The 14,593-nt window shown below is 42.4% G+C and overlaps 1 protein-coding gene across 4 annotated transcripts; it reads right to left on the bottom strand.

Moving 5' to 3' along the window:
* LOC110398398 (serine palmitoyltransferase small subunit B-like) lies at positions 3,746 to 14,556 on the bottom strand. 4 transcript variants are annotated; one of them, XM_021396002.1, is made up of 4 exons: positions 14,459 to 14,556; positions 10,299 to 10,444; positions 8,482 to 8,567; positions 3,746 to 7,236 (listed from the first exon to the last, which is right to left on the bottom strand). In XM_021396002.1, exon 4 carries the CDS (start codon positions 7,202 to 7,204, stop codon positions 6,962 to 6,964), a length of 243 nt encoding a protein of 80 aa, XP_021251677.1. In that variant the 5' UTR covers positions 7,205 to 7,236; positions 8,482 to 8,567; positions 10,299 to 10,444; positions 14,459 to 14,556; the 3' UTR covers positions 3,746 to 6,961. The 4 variants fall into 4 exon arrangements, with proteins under 4 accessions (XP_021251677.1, XP_021251678.1, XP_021251676.1 ...); XM_021396003.1 differs by having other exon boundaries at positions 14,432 to 14,464; XM_021396001.1 differs by lacking the exon at positions 14,459 to 14,556 and adding an exon at positions 14,142 to 14,452.

Genomic DNA, 14,593 nt, shown 5'->3' with positions numbered 1-14,593 from the left:
CCCTGTCACCCTAATTTTCCTATTTAGGAAGGCTGGGAAGAAATAGTTGCTTAAGCTAAGGGAGTTTCACATTTTCCCCCCAGTAAATTACTGAGGGGAAGAAGGGAGACAAGGAAAATGAAAAACTAGATTTAAACCTTCTGGGGTTTTTAGTGCTGAATTTGCATTTAGTTTAATGGCAGATTACTATTTTGGGGAGGTTCAGTTCCCTTAGTGAATGTGTACAGTAGTTCCTGTCAGCACTTGATGTATTACCGTGGTTCTTGATCATTTAAACGCAAGTCAGAGTTCTATCAAAAAACACATCTCTTGTCATGGGAGTTGTTCTGAGCTTTGTCCTAAGGAGCTCCCAGGGCTGTTGTGCCGGCTCCTGAGACTGCAACTCCAGGCATCTGCTTGTGGCAGCAGAAATTTCATGCTCTCCTGTGGAAGTTGTCTTAGAGAAATTGAGATGTTCTTGTGATTAATGCAATAGTCCACCTGATGTCACTATTCCTTCATGTGAATGGCCTGGAAAGCAGCAGTCTGTTCAGCTGCTGTAACAAAAAGGTGGCTCTAAAACCAGCAAAACCTGGTTCAGTTCTTGTTCGTGCCAATGTAGTTTCTGATACGTTATTTTGAACTTAAATGAAAATAGCACTGCCTTAACAGAAAATAAGATAAAAGCTTTGATCGAGATGTTTAAGGACTTCTGGCAGTCTGCTCCTGCTGGCAGATTTGCCTCTGCACTTTGCCAGGGCCACTTATTTTAGCTGCATGCGCCCAGAGCAGTTAAATATAGGAGTGAGACTTGTGTTGGGTTTCAGATTTTTTTGGCAATGTTTGCTATAGCTCATTCCAGAACATAGTCATGTAGCAATGCATACTACTATCAGAATTTACCTAGGTTTAAGATTTCCGTACTTAACCTTCATCATGAGCTTAGGATGGGAATCTGGTTAAAACAAGAGGCAAGAGGTGAGATTTAAAACTTGTCAGAATCTCAGTTCCGTGATGAAAAGCAAAGCATAATTAAGAAAGAAAAGTGTCTTTGTGTAGTTTGAATAATCAACTTTATAAAATGAAACAATTATGTACGACACATACATCCACAACTAATGCCATTTCTCACATCATCTAGTGGAGTGCTTTACATGTGCTAAGAACTGAAAGGACTTGAAAGTAAAATATAACCAGTGCTCAGTGACAAGTTTTGTAAGACAGAAGTAAACTCTTTAAGCTGTAAATTGTTTGGGTAGGTTGTTTGTATACTGCTCAGCATGGTGTGGCTGGTTGCTATATGGGCTGTAATGACTGATACCTTTATTATTCATGTCCATTCATACTTTTTAATGGGGGATCTGAGATATATAGGGCTGCAGTTTTTAACCCATAGCTCTCCTGAAATGAATTTATGTTAATGTAAGAAAGCTTAACTAATTTAATCCAGTATAAGTGTAGCAGAAGAGAAAGCCCTCAGTCATGGATTGGAGCTCTAGGTTTGTTAGACATTTTTTTCTCAAAAGATGAAGGCTAATACTCAAAATAATCCTGACTTAGGTCCTTTAGGAGCCTGAAGTCCACCAAGGAGTGGAAATGTTCTTCAGATTTAGACAGCGTGATACAAAGGCTCCCTGATGCTCTGTGGGAGCCATAGTTAGAGGTAAGCGTGCAGATTCCCAGCACAGCAAACACAGAGAATTTGTCCCAAAGCACAAGGTTTGTAGAAGCTGGCACGCTGAGTCAGCAGATGCCAGGGGAGCCAGCCCGGTGGAAGTGTTTGCACGAGTGCCAGCAAGAGCAGTTGTGCTGGGGCAGCTCTCCCAGCGAGCGCACGGAGGCAGCTGCTCCACAGCCTTCTGGAACCACCAGGTCCTGGTGCCTGTTCCCATATCCACTGTGCTGAGCATCCTGGAATGGTGGGCAGCTGGTATTGCCTAAGATGCAGTCCCAGCGAAACAATGCGTATGCTCCAAGTAGGGTTTAACAGGGATTGCTTCCAGTGGAAACTGTGGAGATACTGAGACAGCTGCTGTTTAACCTTGGCAGCCTCCGAGTTCTGAATGTAGCTCGTCTGTTTACCTCGGTGTCTTGATTGTCTGAAATTTCTCTTTTCCAAAACACATTGCCTGCGTTCTGACAGGATGCAAGATGCATACAAAATCACCTAATCTGGAAAACAGATTTTTAGGTTTCTAAGACAATTTGAATAAGTAATCATTAATCAAGTTCAAGTGTTATGCTGGCCTTAATGCATCCCTCTATTATGCAGATAAATAAGCCATGCATGGGTGTATAATGGAAAGCAGCTTTCGTTGCCTTCAAATAAGTCTTCCAAGTAGTAAAGGCTGCTACAGGGCATGAGTACTCAGGTTTTGGTTTTGTTTCTTTCTGAGAGGGGAGTGGCCATTTGTATAGGCTTAGCAACAGGGCAATTTTGATTAAAAATTTGGGAAATATTTTGTGAGAACAGAGTATGTCTGGGGCCTGTGGAGAATCCATCATGTGGAAGCGGTAAAGCCAGAGGGAGTGCCAATAACAGTCTGTGTTCAGCAACCCTCTCTGGTGACAGCGTGATGGCTTTATGTGAACCACTTTTCCTCTAGATTTTTGGAGTTTTTTATATTGATGTACACCTCTGAAGTCAATATGTGTAGGATTGGACCATTTTTAAACAATGCTTCTCAACAGCCGGTTTTAATTTGCTGGGTGGCATTCTGCTTGCCTCTACATGCAATGTGCAAAGGGAAGCAACCTAAAGGTTTGTTTGGTCCCTAAGCAAACTCCTCCAAGAGCTGGGGCCCACCAGCAGAGCCCACAAGGATGCTCTAGCTGCAGGCTGACTGCTGCTTTCTGCACTTTGATCCTTGGTCCCTTGCACTGCTTGTCCCAGCTCCAACACATCTGTTGCCCCAAGGACTTGGAGAAGTTCTGGACCTAAATGTCTTGTAGTCCTCATGTACTGTGTGGGCCAGGTGGCTGCACTTTGTGTTTCAGTTAGGAAGCTATGCAGCAATCATAAGATGAGGAGATAACAGGTCACTGCAATCCCTTCACCAGCACATAGAAAGAGAAAATGTTGTCTTAGTGGGAACAAACACTGTTCTAGTGGAAGCTTTGGATACAAATTCTTCCTCTAACTGGCAAAACTTTCACATCTCTCCTCTGAACAGCCTGAACTCCAAGCTCTTGTGTGGGGTGGAACACAAACTCTCAAATTAATATTTTAGTTTTACTTGGTGATTGCAAACTGATTTAAGCAAGGTCAGAAATCACCTGCCTGTTGACACATAGGCTCATTTTCTATTTTCCTTCCAGAGGTATCCTTAAAGAGAGGCATTCTCAGTTGGAGGGTTGTGGAGATCCAGCCTTACCCTAGAAAGTGGTACTAGGCTGTTGCATGAAGTAGTTTCAGCTGAGCAGTAAAGTTAGGCAGAGAGGTTCAGCCAAGCAGGACTGGCTAACTTAAGGTCAGCTTTGTAAAAGCAAACAGGCCTTCTGTAAACTCAATATTGTTCTAAATACACATATGCAAGATGAAAAGGAGTGTGTTCTGTGGCATGCATAGGCTAGAAGATGCTGACAAGTTTATCTTAGAAACAGGATTTTCAAGTCAGATAACAAATAGCTAAGATAAGAACTCAAATTACACTCAGATGTAAATAGTAGCACAGGCAAAATGCATATGTCATCATAGCAAAACCAAGAAAAGTAACAACGAAGAACATGAACTTATCTTAGGCCTTGTTAAGTTGTGCCACTTAACTATGAGAACCCTTTTTAGGAGCTGAGCAATGAATGGTGCTTCATGTCACCCTCAGTTTCCTTTCTAGGTCAGAACTATTCACAAAGATGGGAATGGAAACGCCATTAGAATGCCTTATTGGTTATATGTCAGAACTAACTTTGCTCAATTAACACTGCTTGTTTAAGTCCACATTTGTAAATACTAAAATTCATTCATTCATTAACAGAAATTCACTGAGCAAGTACATTCAGCATATACGTGTGTACACTGGGGTTAACAGCCCTGGGAGAAAGCAACAAGCACCTCTTACTCCTGCATCTGATTGTTAATAAAAGCCTGCAAACAGCACCTGCACGCAACCTTATCTTCTCCCATGCACAAACACCCAAAAGCCCAACCCTTGCTGACAGGAAAAAACAGGTGTTTTTTAATTGCTGTCTCATGTGGCAGGCACTGATGTTGAGGAGTTGATACTCTCTTATTAAGCACGGAAATCTTCTGACATTAATGTTTAGGAGATTAACAAGCCATCCAGCATCTAAGAACCAACTTCCTACTCATGTAGACTGTGCGTGTATGTATCTATGTGCAGAAACTCTGCAGAGAACTGGCTGCATGCCTACACGGGAAAGCGTGGGGGGGAAGGAGTGTTGTTTTTTAATTAAGCATCCCTTGTGTCAAGTGTTCCTGATGTAACTGTCACAGTAAAGATGCAGCACCTGCACCTGCCATAGCAGCAGTGGGTAGTGGGGCAGTCGGGCAACCCATGGAACAGTTACGTGGGGCAGAACTTCTATGACAGGGAGATCTTTACAAGTTTTTGTTGCTCTTCTCTGGAGAGGCTGTAGCATGCAGAGAGTTCAGCTGAGAGAGGGCTGCTGGCCAGAGCGCAGATCCCAGCAGGGAGCGTGCCCAAGCAGGTTAGTATTTTTGTTTGTGTTGTTTCAAAACAGCAATTACAAGGTGGAGTTTAAATATAGTATTTTAAATCTTACTCTGTAGTTAGGAGTCTTAGTCCCATGCAGGGAAAAGATTATAATGAATAAAACTAATCAAGTATTCTTCTTTCAGCTGCCACTTAGCTCTCTGTATCCTTCTGGTTTTTCGTGGTTTCCTTCCTCCCTCCAGTTCTCGCAGCTGAGCTCTAGAGATCTGTGCTGCTCTTGGACAGAACGAAGAGCTGAACTGCAGTGCTGTCACTTGCAGATGCCCAGGAGCCAGCCCATGTCGAAGGACTGCAGCATGCAAATAGAGCAGCTGCACAGGCACGATCCTGTGACAGCTATTGCAAGAGACACCAGGCAATTCATGCAACCACAACAAACACCACGAGGGGTTCACTTGGGGAAGAGAGGGAAAGAGTGGCAACAAACAAAAATCACAAACGCACCCAGCGTAAGTTCCTAGTTCTTCAGCCAGATGTCAGATTCCTTAATGCCAACAAATACTTTGGATGCATGTGTACAGTCTGCTCTTATTCAGTGTAAATATAACTATGTTGGCCTACTTATATTCTGTGATTTCTCTGCAGGTGTACAATGCAATATCTGCATGTCTCTCGAGCATGTATGATGCAACATACTACATTTACTTGCTTACACTATGGACTGATAGTTTTAAAACTAAATGGTGATCTTGACAGATAGTCTGATAATTGACCAAACTATAATACAGTGTTTCCCTCTTCTGCTCCTCAATTTCAGTAAAGGCAATCTATGTCCTGTACATGAAAGCTGCTAGGAGAAAATGCAAGGTGTTTATCACTTCAGGCATTAGACTACATTAATAAAACATACAATCAGATTATAATTGGAAAGCACTGAGACAAAGTTCATTTTTTTTTACAAATTTGCCTGAGATTACCTGGGTACTGTCAAAAGAGTTATAAGTTTAAACTCATCTGCCTTTGTTTTCACAAATAAGCTATTTTCATATCCTCCCTCATACTCTCCTAATTATAAATTGGGAAAGTAACTAGATCTCATGGTGAGATGACAAGTAACATAATTAGTGTTTTCAGTTTGTTCTGTCACAGTCTATGAGCAAAGAGTGATGGGCTGATGGCTGGACTAGATGAGCTTAGAGATCTTTTCCAACCTTAATGATTCTCCGATTCTATTAAATCTCAGTTCCTACATCATTTGATTACCACTTATTGAGAACATCCTGTTGTCTTAAAGGTGAGGGTATTCCGGGAGCATCACTACTCTCAAAAGACAGAAGAAAACTCACTTCAGTGTGGGTGGGAGCAGAGCTGGGCTGTCACCCTGTATACACTCTGCTGCTGTGCTGTGTGCATGGTGCTGAGTGCTTGTTCTCAATGTAATTGCATTGGTACTTCATCTCTGGCCAGCTTCGGTCAGTATCCATCTAACAAGCTGGCAGGGTAACCATGTTGTGCTTTTAAGATTGAAGGTTAAAATCCATAGACTTCAAAACAAAGCCAATTACAGGATGTCCACTATGTTAATTACAAAATCCGAAGTCTCGACAGTTCGTGTTCCAGAAACAAGTAAATGGGAAGAGTATAAAATATCCCTACTCCAGCTGAATGTGTAGTTTAATGCTTTGCATGTAATATGTATGCTTTACTGATCTTGTAAAAGAATAACAAATTATTTTACATCCAAGAAAATCAAAATTTTATTTAAAATAGTTGTGGAAGTAAATCCCCACATTTTCATTAAATCAACTGCATTATTTGCATAATGAAGAATGAGTCAAATAATTCGGCGCATTAAATAATTGAGTCAAACTAAATAAATACTATAATAGTGTATAAATACATACATATCAAACGTAGAGAAGCAGCCTATAGTTGCATAGTATTGTACAAAACCTTTCATGTACACAACTTTCCTGTCAGCAAAGCTGTGGCAGACAAGAACAAATACATGCCACGTAGTTTCCTAAGATGAAAATCTCCGTATCCAAACAGTTCTCCCTGGGGTAACAAAATACACAGCGCAGTTGCTTCCTTTCCAAACCCAGCTTTGTAACTCCAGTCAGTCTTTAAAATTGAAAGCTCTTTAAAAATCACTGTCAAAGGATAAAAGCAAGGACTGATTGAAATTGATTTTTTGGCAAAATAATCTGCTGTCATAGAGTCCCAGAATACGGAAGAAAACGAAGAGAATAAAACAGTGTTTGCACACACCCTGAACCTGTCTTTCTAAACAGAAAGCGTTGAGAAAAACACTTCTTTGATCCAAAAGTTATGTCAGGTTGCCAATGTTACTTCACAACAGAAACAGTATTTTCATGTTGGTTTCCAAATAAGCGCAAGCAGAATTGAAAAGCCGTGCTAATGTGGACAGGGAAAAGGATGTAAGCAGTGTATGCTACCATCACTAACATAGTGATGTTGAAAGTGTAGAAGAGCACTTTTTCCCAGGGCTCCATGAGATAGCTGCAGGTGATTAATTCAAACTGGCAGTACAGCCAATAAAGATAGTTCTTCATGCTCTTAATATCCATCTTCAACTCTGGGCAGCTTCTGAAAGCCTTCCCTATTACAATAAAGGATAGTTAGTAGAAAAAGAAACCTTTAAAAGAAAAAAAACAAAACAAGCCAGCAACTCAATTCTACCCAGTTTGTCCATAATGACCAGGTTTAGTAAACAAAATTTTAAAAGCACAAGAGAACTAAAATCCAAAGACCACAAATATATTTCAAAGCATAACACACGACCAGATAGAAACAGACTGTCCCATAAAAAGCTCCATTTGTATTCCTTTTGCCTTTTCTACCTTCTCTTCTGAATAAGACAGTCAAATTTAGCCCACCATGTAACGGGTGACTCACCTAGGATACCCCACAATCTCTTTTTCCAGAAATCTGTTACCTAATAATTATTGCAAGTCCATTTTCCAAACTAATTGCATAACTTTTCCTTGTAATGGATGATTTTAGATTCTGTTGAAGCAACTTTATTCAGAAAGCATTCATACCTCTCTCTTAACTACTCATGGATTTTGAAGTAGAACTTGGCTAGGAGTCTGATTTCTGTCACTGCAGATGGAATTTTAAGTCTTATGATTCAGTTGTTGTTGGAGTGCAAACTGAAGTATGCAGAATAACACATACAGAACTACTACAAAGTGAGTCTGTATACAGACTGTACAGCTCCTTCTGCAAGAGACTGCACCGATTCATTGCAAGAATAAAAACAGGCCCATTTATTTTAAAGCTTTGTGTTCAGATTGATGCTAATCATTACGTGGTGTTGCATTATATAGTGGTCGGGAGAAAACAGAACTGGAGAGGTGAAAGGAAAATAGGACTTGTTCAGACACTGATGCTTCATCATTTGGTACATAAAAGGAGGCAAAACAGCCCCCCCCCTCCTTTTTAAGTGGAAAGTTAGAACTTTTAGTGGTGTCAAGATCTGTGGAAAACATCATATTCCACAGGAATTGAATTCTTCATAGATCTGTATACAGTGGGATTTTATCCTAACAAAAGCCACTTCTTTTAGTTTTTAGAGAAATTTTGCCTAATCTTTTCCATTTTTTCTACAACACCTTCCAGATTTCTGCCTCACAGGTAATATTTCTGTAGAAAAGAACTATTATTAACTACTTTTAATAATATCCTTGCTATATCAGTCACATTTCTGTGCATTACATGCAGTTTCTACTAAAATCATGATGATACTGAAGCCTCTTATCAAACAAAATATTGCCAAACTACCTTGAGGAAAGACTTTTCCTACCAAAAAAATGGAGCAGATTCTGTAAAAAGCAGAACTTACCTCTTCACTTCTCCCTGGTGACAAAATGTTTAGACAGATGCTTCCTGACACTTCTGCCTTTTGCAGCTGAACATCTCCTCTACACACTGAGAAGCAGAGGCAGTTACCTTTGATCCTCAATTACAGAGTGTGTCCTCCATACCCCGCCCTTCTTCACTATTGCTAAAAACTCCTCTGGCCAAAAGTGCATTATGCAACAAGGACACCCATCGTCTGGCTCGGCACCGTGCTCTCATGACTGCATGAATTTGATAATTAGTACAGAGTCAAAGCTGAAGATCTGCAGGTAGGGAGGAGCGTACGAGACTGAAATACTCTTAGGACAATCAGCAAAAAATGTTTACAATTAGTGCCTTCTCTAATTGCGAATGGCAAAAATGTACCTCTGCTTCCGTGAGACTTCACAGTGCAGGATGCTAACATTCCTGTAAGGTGCAATTTAATGTCTGTGTAAAAATATGGTGTCAGAGTTACGTAGCCACAAAAATGCAGCTCAATTCATGTCACCGGAAAGCCTCAGGTGAAGCCTTCACCTCCTGCAACCTTTGATTAATACCACTTTCAAACAATTCCCAGTCCTCCCTTTGTGTCTGTCTCCAAGCCCCATACCCACACCTCAGCTGTCCTGCTTCAGAACACCAGAGAGGACAGAACACGTGGGCAAGACTTCTGTGAGTAAAAGATGGTGAATTTGCCTTAAAAATGCTACAAAATTATACCAAGCCACAAGTGCTTAAGGTATTTAATGATCTAATTTGACAAGTAAATTAGGCTGAAATCTGCATAATACATTATGTTCTAAACTACCTGCCTGCAGTCAAATCATTTCCAAAACTGAATCAGCTTCACTTAGGAAGAATATCCCACAAGCAATGTCCAAGGCATCATTGCCACACCTTCCTGCTTCCCTTCCTTACCAAACAGCCTGAACTGACCCATTAGTAAAAGCTGACATAGCCCCTCAACCTTTTTTTTCCCTGTAGTTTTCAATAAAATAAGGTTTTCTGTTCAAAAACTGTCCACTTTGCACAGAAAATTAAAGAAATGGTAAAACACTGCCTCAGGCAGCAGTAGTTAAGATGCCACGTAGCTTTTCTCCAGCTGTGCCAGGGGTCTGCCACAAGGGCCCATCTCCAAAGGTGAACAAACTACTGCACTAAGGAGGATATAACTTGGGCTGTGGCCTGCGGGGTGGATTCACAAATGCTGAAATATTATTGCCCTGGAATACTTTTGCAGGATTCTTATTTCAACCATTTCTATTTTCAACTCTATCTTTCGTGTTAGGTTTTGCAACAGAGTACTGGAGCATTGGGGTGGGAGGCGGCATTTTTAGGGGCTTTTCAAAAAAACACTGGTGAAAGGCAACATAGAAGTAACACTGTTGTTTTATGCACATGAGAAGCAACATTTGACAACCATAGTGCCTGTGTTCTCGACAGGCCAGTAGCCCTGCTTCTAGTCACTCACCTTCCCAGCTGGGTGAATCAGCTGCGGGCACCAGCAGAGCGCTGGCAGGGCAGCAGGAGGCACAAGTCTGTTCACTTCAGCCTGAGCTCTGAGTTTTTGTGTAAGAGCCAGGGAAATTCAGGTAGGTACTTCTGCCATTTCAAGTGCAAAACTGTACAGCTATTTTCATTCTTTTTGATATTGCTCAACTGTTATTTTCAATAATAACTCCCACAAGTTTAAACAATGCAGAAAGTAAAGACCGGTATGAGTTTGCTTTAGTTCTGACAGCTTTAGAAACATTTAAGTTTTTACCTGAAGCCCAAAGCTGTGAAAGGGGTAGCTGTTAGTGCAGAAGCAGAGCCTACCTCACAGGAATGAAATGTCAGGGTAAGCAGAATCCATTCCAGACGTGATGCTGTAAGCAGATCCTGGGTGGGGGTGTGAAGTCCCCAGGCACGCTCTCTTTGGGATTCTCTGTACAGCCACTCCTGCTGCTTCTCCCAGCTTTTACCTCAAGGGGAAATAAGAACTCGTAAATACCTTTCACAGTTCATAATCACAGGTGTATAGCTTCACTCAGAATACAGAATTTGTATTTGTATCTGAAATGCCTGCCTTTTATGCCAGTTTTAGTCTACACGCCTTAAGATCGTTTTCCTTCACGGAGAATAAATGGGAATAGTCTTTAAGATCAAAACAAAACACAACAGAAAACAAACCCATACCACAATGCTTGGTACTGTTACAGTGATGGATGACTGGAGAAGCAAGAACAAAGCATTTTTTTCGCAAAAATCTCAAAGCAGTTTTGCTGCAGCTCTGAAAAGCAGCAGAGGCTTTCCCAAAGAGAGCCCTGTCCCAAAGGGGCTGCTGCCTTCCCCTTTTTAACACCATCTCTAAATCTTTGCAGAGCTCTCTCTAAGGTGCATATTTGGAATCAACCTATCTGTGCTCCAAGAGAAGTCAGCTCTGACTCATAGCATCACATCAACACATATTTACATAAATCTGGTAAAGGGGAACTTGAAAAGTACAGTGTAACATGTTATGAAAGCTTTATTACTTCCTGAGTGCCATCAACAATTAGCCTATCCATCTCCCTAACTAGCAGTGTCCAGCTCTGAGCCCAATTAATTAAAAAACCGATCCCTGCAGTTGCTGGTAAAACAGAAATTGGCAACGTGTATGCAAAAAGCAGATAATTGGGCTGTCTCCCTGAGCCTTATACCTTGATCCTGCAGCATACTGTTAAGCCGACTGGTGTGTTACTTTCCCAGCCCCATTTACTTCTCTCTCCAGTTGTGTCAGTACCCGAAAGGCAGCGACTCATGGACAGCAGGACAGATTATCTGCTAGAACATCCAGGCAGCTTCTTAACAAGCTTATCCTGCAACTGCCAGAAACAGCTGCTTCCAGTTGTTTTGGGGCCTTTTTGTTGTGGTGCTCAGCTTTTTGCCTAGGCTGGCAGGTAATTAAATTTCAAAACCTCTTTTTACTGCTTCTCACTCTGGTTTCCAGCCAAATACAGTTAAACACAGCCACATAAAAGGTCATGGAGTGACACAGCAATAATTCTTTTTAGCATGGGAAACATGAATTAAAAAAGCAAGCCAGAAACATTCAAACTATCACTTCACTGAAAGAAATCACCACCCTCCTTCTTGTCAGTTCAGTGAGGTTCTCCATGTGGAAAAGCAGAGAGTATGGTTTATGCAGAATTTAGTGTATTAGCTCCATAATGAGAACTAAGTTTTCTTACCTATTATTTTGTGCATTACAACAGAATCCGTTAGTGTCTAATAGGGGGTAAACCCATACTGAAGCATTTGCTCAGCTCTGGATTCCGGATACCTGTCTTCCACGTGGTTTCTGTGCTATCTAGAAAGGGCAATGAAATAACACTGCTTTTTCTTCAATAAAAGAACACTCTCTTCTTGATCCTGTCTTTTGACAAAATGTATATATTTGAGATCAGCATCTCTTTCCCCAGCCTAACTGAAATTGGTCATGGGTTAAAAAGTACGGTATGTAGGAGTACAGAGACAGAAGTAGTGGAAAGAAATAAGCCTGATTTCCTTAGAAGACCAAGCTAAAAATGCTTGAAATGGCTCTGCCTCACACCTTTACAATGCAGTAAAATTAAGACACTGGAAAACAGCTGGAGCAAAAAGTTAAGGTAATGGCAGTTCTCTCTCTGATATACCCAGTGTCAGTCCCACACGAAGCCAGACACAAGTTTGTTTGGTCACAAAACTATACTTGAGTTTCTTTGATCCTCTTTGGCTCCAGCACCATCTGGAAGGCCAGCTCTGTGCTTGTTCCTTGTGTTGCTCCTATTGCACACTCCCAGAAACAACACTGCCGATGAATTATTAACATACTGGAGAGGCAGCCTTGTGCAGCTCTCCGAGACAGGCAGAGCCTGTGCGTGCCTTAGTATGAGTCTGTAACGTGGTTCTGTTTGGCCCTGCAACATCCTCCTGTCCTATTCTTTGCATTCAGGAACTTAGGCAGGCAGGACAAAGATGTGTCAGTCTTCACACCACGGGATCACACAACTGCAGGTGCTGGAGGAAGGGATGGGATGAAAACACATGGCAAGGGAAAGGAGACGGTGGGAGGCTGACTGGGCCAAGGCAGCCCAGACAAAGATGAGCTTAACCTGCATTGGAATCAAACCACGGGATGATCTGATCACAAATGCTGCTGCCAACCTCCTCCTATAAACATCTGCAGCTTGTGATAGTTATCCTGTGTCCTCAAGACACCTCAGAACCAGCTTCACAGCATAAGGAAATCCAGCAATAAGGAATGGATTATGTAGAGAAACCTTTGTTTGGCTTGCCAACAAGATCACGCTGCTTCAAAGAACCTACAGAATACACACTGCTATTCTTGGAAAGTAGAAAGATTGCTCTATTGTACAGAACAGGTCAATTCTTTGAAAGACCTTGCTCTGCATGGTACAAAGTATCCAGCATATGGATCCACAAATCCTGGCACCCAACAGGTCTAGCTCGAGCAGTATCAGCCCTGGAATCAGGCTGTTAGGCATGTACAGGAACGCAACACAGACAAGGAATGTATCTTGACAAGGACGATATCTTGATGAGGAATGTGTCTTGGCTCCAGCTTACTGAGGCCTGACTTACTGCTATTAGAAATGCAAATAACATATTTTAGTTATTACATTGTTGCCTGCGTGAGTCACACAGGTTTCCAGCATGGTGCTTCACACCTGGTTAGACCAGTTCAAAATCTGTTTTAATTCTACATCAAGAACTGATAATTAGTGAAAGCCACGGACAGTAACAACCTCCAAAAGCGTAAGGAATATGCATGGCTGGCCCAGAAGTATCGGGCACGTACTATTACGGCATGATGTAAGATGACACCATTGAATATTTCAGGAACAGAATGTTCCATAAAATTTGGTCACTGAAATGCGCCAGTTGTAAAGAGTAATGCACCAAGATCTTCCTCGTTGGAACTGCTTTACTTCAGCGCACAGCTCACTGACCTGCCCCTCACACAGTATTTTAGTTAGCTATCACTGATACACAGGCAGCCAGACAAAGCAAGTTTCTTCTGCCCACCTGCGTCCCAGCTGAATGCAAAGCACTAACTCATGGGGCATTCTGCTGTTGCAGCCCCTGATAAAACTGGAAGTTCTCCTCACACCAAGGTTCTCCTGTTTCCTAACTTCTAGGATTATTCTGGCGTTCTACTTTATAATAAGGACAATCCCACACTAGCTATCTTGCAGACCTTGAGCACACGAGGTCTGAAAAGCAGACTGAAGCAACATGGAGAGCTCTCACTGCATCTGCAAAGAAAATTTCATTCATCTTTTTGTAGAAAAATAGCTGTGCATACTGCAAAATGCACAATAACAGTCACATTTATGAAAAATAAAAGTGATACCACAGTTGAGTGGCACAGGCTGGGAAGTGGAGCTTTCCAGTAGCACTGGTCAGGGACATCGTGTCCTCCTGCACTGTTCTCTCATTTCTTTTCCCCTCCTCGTTGACATCAGAAGTGCATGCACCTCTGGTGAACGGCCTCAGCGAACATTTCAACTATGTACTTCAATGAAATTCCACCTTTAATTAAGAACTCTGAAGCTGACTCGCCTGTGCTCCTGCAGCAACAGCCTGGAGAGATGACAGAAAGGTGATGCAAACACCAGCCCTGCTGCCAGCACTTACAGCTGTGTCCCATGTTCACGGAGCTGGGATTTGCTGTATAGACTCCAGGATGGCAACAGCTGCAGTCCTGAAGTTCTGTTATAGAATGAAACTCTCCCCCCTTCTGATGCTGAAACCACAGCAGACAACGCGCTGGGCTCGGGATATGCAAAGCATTCCACGCTGGGAGCATCAAAAGGATAATGGCTCTTTGCTTGGTTCCCTCTCAGCTATTCATTACAAACGAAGGAGAGGAGCGTCCACGCAAAATCTCCTCAGCGCCCACCGCTGCCCACAGCCGAGCCGCGCACCTTCCCGCTTTCTCGCCGTCCCCTCACCTCAGCGGCCCAGCAGAGCCCGCCCGCGCGCCCTGCAGCCGCCGTCCGGCCGACAGGCGCCTACAAGTCCCAGCAGCCCCCGCGGCAGCGAGCCCATGCAGGCGGCGGGAGGGCACTGCAAGGGCTGCTGGGAAC

This window comes from Numida meleagris, chromosome 4 (assembly GCF_002078875.1).
Source record: "Numida meleagris isolate 19003 breed g44 Domestic line chromosome 4, NumMel1.0, whole genome shotgun sequence".
Classification (NCBI taxonomy): domain Eukaryota; kingdom Metazoa; phylum Chordata; class Aves; order Galliformes; family Numididae; genus Numida; species Numida meleagris.
Note: the sequence above shows the minus strand (reverse complement) of the source record. Positions and strands in the feature narration are given on the sequence as shown.